At 36.0% G+C, this 7,826-nt stretch overlaps 1 protein-coding gene across 3 annotated transcripts in view; it reads left to right on the plus strand.

Annotated features, from left to right (window-relative positions):
* The first annotated feature begins 5,005 nt into the window (after positions 1–5,005).
* LOC106465577 (protogenin-like) overlaps positions 5,006–7,826 on the plus strand; it is an 85,312-nt gene continuing 82,491 nt past the window's right edge. For 2 of the 3 annotated variants that reach the window (XM_022393502.1, XM_022393503.1), the window contains exon 1: positions 5,007–5,179. In XM_022393502.1, coding sequence (XP_022249210.1) covers positions 5,119–5,179 — 61 coding nt within the window. In that variant the 5' untranslated portion in view covers positions 5,007–5,118. Of the gene's footprint in view, positions 5,180–7,826 lie in introns of all 3 variants that reach the window. The other variant, XM_022393504.1, reaches the window with a different exon arrangement.

Below are 7,826 nucleotides of genomic sequence, written 5' to 3' on the forward strand. Positions count from 1 at the left end.
AAACGAACAGAAACCATAGTTTTTCAATGCCCTTAGTTTAAACATTGTTTTTAGTTTTAGTTTCTATTTCATTACGTTTTTGTTTTAGCCGTTTTTGTTTTTTTTAGTTTTTATTAACAACAACAACAACAGCAAAATACTGGTAGAAACCATAGTTTTTAAATGTCTCTAGTTTAAACGTATTATTTTAGTTTCAATTTCTCTTTCTTTAACTTTTTGTTTAAAAAATACTGGTAGAGGTAGGTTATTTCTCCGATAGGGGACCGAAGGTCACGTGTTTTAACCAATCGCACCACTACACAGTAGCGTGTTGTCTGTCAGTGAGTCAGAAGACACTAAAATGATGTCACATAATGGAAGCTTAACGTTACAATTTGTACTGTTGTGACGTCAGCAAAACGTGCGCATGCCATGAATCACGAGAAGAATTATTCACTCTGAAGGCTACAACAGAGCATGATAAATGAAAGCAAGAAATAAAAATATATGGTACTCTTAATTTTGGAAATAAATCTAGTTTTAGTTACTTTTTAGCTGTTGTTGAAATAATATAGGGAACTGGCTGGTTTGTAAGGTGTTTTAGTATCACGAAAAAATTAAAGAGAATAACTTAATACAGTTTTATTCTTTAAGTCTATAAATATTGGCACAGTTTATTTCCTTTTTTTTTTAGTAGGGAGGTTAATCAAAAATTCACAATATTCTTTATCACTAAATAATATATTCATCGTAGTATAAAATTCGAAATAATTCATCACAACAATGTTATTACGTTTATCAGACTTCATAATAACCAGTTTATTGTTATCTTTTAAGTGTATTAAAATATTCATACGTCTCAAAAATAGGGATTATAAAAACTTTATTGGCTATAGCTGAAGGTATTTAGAGTTCAAATAAGAGTTAGATTGGGAAATAAATTATCTGGAAACTAATAATAAAATGGAAAGGTTATCAGTTAATAAAAATGCTTATGTAGTAAGACGATTCTACGAAAATAAACCACAAAAATGAACATTTATTTAGACGAGTTGATTTACTGTTTTATTTATATCCCGCGTGCTTTGCTTATCAGCCGCGTTAAAAATGAATACGTCGAAAATTCGAAAATATGCGTGAACTTCCCCTTTGGGTAAATTTATATATATTTTTTTTCCCAGGGAAGGTTGAATGCAATTTTAAACAAGAGGAAATCTTCCATAAAACTCGGCACTTGAAGTTCTTTTAGGCAAGATTCAAGTAATTTTTTTTTTATTGGCTGTATTTTAGTACGCCATCAATACCAAGCGTGGGGTGCGTGTATACCCAATTCGATTTTATTACTCATCAGGATATCTACCAGCCTACCCTCAAATTGAAATTATTTTAGGCAGGATTAGAGTAAGTTATTCTATGAGATCTTAGGCGTGATCGAATACATCAATCGAATGGGTTTGACCTCTCAAATCTCCCAAGAGATGACGCAGCTATGAGCTGAAAGGTTGTACTTGAAAATCAAACAACGACAAAAATAGAAGAATTCAGAGCCGTTCTATGAGCCGTTATGCCGCGGCTGAAAACAAATTAAATCATCTGTAACTTAGAAAGAAGTAGATGCAATGGTATTTATATATCGGAGACCGGATGGGATTTAATTGCAAGAACATGGACGTTCTCCGTTATATGTTTACCAACATTTTAAAGATACAAAACATTGCAGCAACAATAAAATTGTACAAATTACTTGCTGTGAGCCCAATGTTAACAAATGTAAAATAAAAGAAACAATTATAATAAACAAAATAAATAAATAAAATGAAAGAAATAGGTTTATATTTATGTTAAAGTTATGAGAGTTATTTAAAAGTCAAAGTCATGAGGTCAGTGTTAGGTGTATTAAAATGTATTTATTTCAAAGTCAAAGTCATGAGGCTAGTGTTAGGTGTATTAAAATGTATTTATTTCAAAGTCAAAGTCATGAGGTTAGTGTTAGAGGTTACAACGCTAGAAACCGGGTTTCGATACCCGTGGTGGGCAGAGCACAGATAGCCCATTGTATAGCTTTGTGCTTAACTTTAAACAAACAAACAAAACAAACTTGTGGCTTGTAGTTATGTTTGCTTCATTTGTTTATGTGTTTCTTGATTTTGTGTTTGTTTTCCGCGCTGCCCGTACGTTCGTGTTTCTGTAGTTGTTGTTGTCGGTACTAAAGGTGCTTTTCTTTGTGTTCTGTTTACGTTTGTTTCGGAGTACCGTGTGTGTGTATCGTTTGGATTTGAGTTGTTTTGTATATTAAAGATTCGTGGTTTGATGTCCTTTGTGTTGTTGTTAGCAGTTACAGCGTAGCTGTTCTGTGTTTTCTTTCTGTGCTCTCCCCCACAACCCACACAGCGTGGGAGAGCTTTACATGCTGCCGCTACGTGTCCATAACGTTGACAGTTGTAACACTGGTTTACAACTACTGCCGGTGTTTTTTGTGTTTTCGACTCTGAATCGGATATCGTGCTCTGGATATCTCGTGATTCATGTATAAATACTTTTATCATGTTCGTGGGATTTTGTGTTTTGACACACACACGGACCCGATTGCAATACTTTCGTTCCCTCTCCGGGGGGGGGGGGGATAATAAATGGTACCGGAGCTGTCTCAATGATCAATTTTACTTAGGATGTTGTTGAGCACACATGGCATCAATGCTTAGTCCTGAAGGATCTCTCATTAAGGGCTCCCAATACTGAGACGTCTGGTTGGGCCACTAGAAGGCACACATGACTAGCACTGAAGTGGGGAATGGCTGAACCATTGGTGGTTTCACTATTTTGCCCAGTGAAAGCTGGGATGCAGAGACATTGATCTACTATATATGAGGTGTCTCGGTTTCTGGAGACTTCAGCACCAGTATGACAATTTACTCAGTGATATCCCAAACATCTGATAGATTGGCCATCAACTCATCTTCGTCCATGGGCTCGGACTCTACTGGGTAAATGCTAAGGCATCTTCATATTGGTGGAGATAAAGAGTATACATCTAACAGACACAATTGCATGTTGTACTCTGTGCTGCAACTGTGATAACACTGCTTCATTTCCATTATTACTGGTGTCGGTGTCAAATAGGAACACTCCAATGTGTTGTGAATATGCTAGCACTGGAGCCTCCACTTAAGCAAGCCTTAGGCGTCAGAATGCTTGGTCACATTCCTCACTCCATTCAAAATGTAACAGTTTTAATTAGATCAGACAGTGGTGCTGCTGTCTTGGAGAAACTTATCACAAACGCTAGTAATACAATGCAAAACTGAGGAAACCTGAAATGAATTTAACGATTTCTGAACTTCATAGATTCTGAATAGATATTTTTTTTATATATATCTATCACTAGAATCGAACCCCGAATCCTAGCGAATCTTCTCTGAAGTTGCCTCTTTTATATTCATGATGGGAAAATCTTCTGTCAGCTTATAAAATTTCTTACAGTAATCCACCTAACAACAGCTAAGGCTCATTGTCATCAGGCATCACTTTTTATATATTATTAAAAAGGCTGCCATTAATCTTTTAAAAACTTGGTAATTTTTTGTTAGTCGCAACATAGCGGCTCATAGAATGGCCCTGAGTTTTTTGGTTTTTTTTTTTTCAAGTACAAACTTTTAGCTCGTATCTCTGTCATCTCAAGACCGATTTGAGATCTAATTACAATTTGCGACTCAGGAGGTCAAACCTCTTCCATTGATGTATTTGTCCACGCCCAAGGTCTCGTAGATTAATTTACTTTAATCCTACCTAAAAGAATTTCAAGTTCGGCGGCTATTGGGGATTCCCTCTTGTTTTATACAAGCATAATATCTTTCAAAACATTGTAATTTGTTAGTTTTAGAGCAAAGCCACATTGGGCTATCTAATGTGTCCATCGCGGGGAATCTAACACCGGATTGTAACGTTGTAAGTTCGTAAACTTACCTCTGTTCCACTAGGGGACGAACATCGCAATATTGTTTGTTTATAATTAAGCACAAAGCTACACAATGGGTTATCTGTGCTCTGCCCACCACGGGTATCGAAATCCGGTTTCTAGCGTTGTAAGTCCGCAGACATACCTCTGTGGCAATATTGTTTGTTTGTAATTAAGCACAAAGCTACACAATGGGTTATCTGTGCTTTGCCCACCACGGGTATCGAAATCCGGTTTCTAGCGTTGTAAGTCCGCAGGCATACCTCTGTGACAATATTGTTTGCTTGTAAATTAAGCACAAAGCTACACAATGGGCTATTTATGCTCTGCCCACCACGGGTATCGAAATCCGGTTTCTAGCGTTGTAAGTCCGCAGACATACCTCTGTGCCACTAGGGGGGGGGCATCGCAATATTTTATGAAAGGCTTATATATTACAACTGTTAAGCTGAGCGTTTCGTATTTTGGATTTTTAGAGAGTAAAATTCTGTTCTTATCTAATTACGTCACTATATTGATCTCCTTTAGCGATACATTTCGTCATCTATCAGAAGCAATTTTCGTTTCTTGTTTTCATGTGTCGTACCACACCAAGCTCCTTGTGAAATTTAACCCTTATATCACTGGCTGCTCTTTTACTTTATTTAATACGTGGGAGGAGCTTAAAGCTGGAATCCAATTCTTTCGACGAGTAGAATACAATGATAAATATGATGAGACAAGCACGTGCTCTTGTTATACCTGATACTTGCACGTTGGTCAAGCATACATGCAAAACGCCAAAACCATGCGGCTTTGTTATGGCTAAGTGGTGTTTACGCGGGAATGCGGCTTGCTTCTATCGAACCTGCTTCATTGACGTTGTTGTACTTTTCTCTTACGCCTCCCGCTATAGTTCGAGTTATGTATGACTTACTAAGCTCTACAAAAACTGAACAAGCGTAGAACGATTACATATCTTTGAGATGATAATATTCCGAGAAAGCTGCGTAATAATAATTAAATTTTCTGCGAAACCTCTGTTATAATTTACGAATTACTCCTTGCCAGGGAGTAAGTCAAGTTCTAGGAACAGCCACTCTATGTACAAACCTGCAGCTTGCGTCGTGTATTCATACCCGTGAAACATTTCTGGCGGATGTTGAAGATAGTTTTTCTATGGAGTTTCAAACAAATGTGAATTTATGGCGCTTGAAACGTTGTCGTTGAGTGTCTTCATAACCATCTTCAACACTGTAATCAAAGGTACGTTTTTGTGTTTCTCAAGCTTGCTCGAGCGCGTGTGCTCACGCGTAGAAGAATGGCGCCGTGTATATGTAGTTCGCTAAAGACGTTTTTGCTGTTTTGGCCATGATGGTCGTCCCACTGTTCGATACTAGGGGGTCAACGAGCGCTTGGTTGCGAGGCTGATGTTAATAGTAGTTTATACACAAAACTAAAAATATGTTGTTTCTATAGAGTTTGTGGATGTTGTTGTTAGTACTTAAGTTAAATAAATAAATACGTTCTTATTAAGTACTTGTGTAGCTTCCTGATGAAACTTACATTACAAGCTGTATGGTATTGTTTAAACCAAATTTGATCGTACTTGTTGTAATCGATAACTTTATAATAGTCTGGATTTCCTCTTTTTACTTTAGAATATAACGGGCCCAAAGTAATACAAGAAAATAACAACATATTTTTGTCTGTATGAGATCTTGTGTTGTTTACACAAGACCGATGAAAGTTCGACTATCACAGTATTATTATTATTAGGATAATAATAATGCTGTCATCACAAAGTTGAACGTAGTAGGCCTACTTGTTTTGCTTAGTTTGGTGATAACGTATCTACATCATTGTTCATTTAACCAAAAAATTGTTAAACATAACGTAGTTTTTGTATATTATGTGTGTAATAATTCTGTTGGTGTTCAACGTATTGGATTTTTATGTTAATAATTTTAGCCAATACTGTGAGTATAAATATATCTTGGAGATAATTTACAATTGACTTCTTCATAAGGTTCATAAATCACTACATATGAACAATTAGTTACTGTCTAACTTGAAACGAACTTACACGTTCTAGACATTATTCTTATTACTGACTTCTTAAACAGCCTGTACCATGATAGTATGTACCTCCCATATGTATTGTTACTTTTAAATACAGACTGCTTAAACCAGATTTTACTGTTATAACAAATTTAATGAGTTCTTAAAACAATCCTTACTGTACTCATAATAAATGATTGTATATTGTTACTTTTATTACTGACTGCTTAAAACAATCCTTACTGTACTCATAATAAATGATTGTATATTGTTACTTTTATTACTGACTGCTTAAAACAATCTTCACTATAATCATAATAAATTATTGTATATTGTTACTTTTATTACTGACTGCTTTAAACAATCTTCAGTATAATCATAAGAAATTATTGTATATTGTTACTATTGTTACTGACTGCTTGAAACAATCTTCACTATAATCATAATGAATTATTGTATATTGTAACTTTTATTACTGACTGCTTAAAACAATCTTCACTATAATCATAATAAATTATTGTATATTGTTACTTTTATTGCTGACTGCTTTAAACAGTCTTTACTGGAATCATAAATTCTTATCTTTGTCTTGTGTCAAATGGGCTTTTTGGGCTGAGTATAGTGGTTGGATGGTTAGTAAGCAAGAAAATTTTATGTTCTAAAGCTATGAATAGACCAGTTTATTTTATTTATTGCTGTACCTTAGTATAATTTTGAAATGTCAATGAGGAGATTTTCCCTTGAATTTATATTACGCGAATATCCGTTGATAGACATTTCCAGAAACATTAAAACCTAGTTCAGAATAAAACTAATTTATTATTTATTTCAGTTTCATTTCATTATTTCGAAGCAAATATAATACTATCGGGTATTTGTTAGTGGAAACATGTTGAGAAATGTTTATATGGAGCATAAGTGTGTAAGATTAGTTAAAATTTCAAAACCAGAAAACTTTTAGTTTTATATTCGAAAGGTAAATATTTCACTCAGCCGTGGCGCTCGTAAGATAACTTATATAAGTAATTACAAAATAATCTGTCGTTTTTTTTTACCCCATCCTCGGCTGCTCAGCGATAAGCTTGAAAGCTTTTATCGCTAAAATTCGAGGTTAGATTCCTGCGTTGGGAAAAAAAAACAACCCATTTTTCAGATTTGCGCCCTCAATTGTTTTTTTCCCCTGGGTGGTTAAGAGATTGTTGTTTTTAATTAAGCACAAAGCTACACAATGGGCTATCTGTGCTCTTCCCACCACGGGTATCGAAAAACGGATTCTAGCGTTGTAAGTCCGCAGACATACCGCTGTGGCTGGTTAAGAGGTAATTTTATGACCAGAAATCGAGTGTAGGTTAGGTTTGTATGGAGCTCATCGATATGGCAGTAGGTGGGTTTGAGTTCAAAGATGTCATCCGTTGGTTTGTGGGGTGCAAAATCAAACAAATATTATTCTTCAAAGAGCTTGTGTAGAGAACAGTAACAGTAAAATAAATATTACGAAGCAATATAACACTAATTTAGAGTTCATTTTCGTTGTGGGTCTGGTATGGCATGATAGTTAGGGCACTCGACTGGCTATCTGCTGGTCGCGGGTCACTTTCGTTGTGGGTCTGGCATGGCCTGATAGTTAGGGCACTCGACTGGCTATCTGCTGGTCGCGGGTCACTTTCGTTGTGGGTCTGGCATGGCCTGATAGTTAGGACACTCGACTGGCTATCTGCTGGTCGCGGGTCACTTTCATTGTGGGTCTGGTATGGCCTGATAGTTAGGACACTCGACTGGCTATCTGCTGGTCGCGGGTCACTTTCATTGTGGGTCTGGTATGGCCTGATAGTTAGGACACTCGACTGGCTAT

Source organism: Limulus polyphemus, unplaced genomic scaffold, assembly GCF_000517525.1.
Source record: "Limulus polyphemus unplaced genomic scaffold, Limulus_polyphemus-2.1.2 Scaffold1989, whole genome shotgun sequence".
Classification (NCBI taxonomy): domain Eukaryota; kingdom Metazoa; phylum Arthropoda; class Merostomata; order Xiphosura; family Limulidae; genus Limulus; species Limulus polyphemus.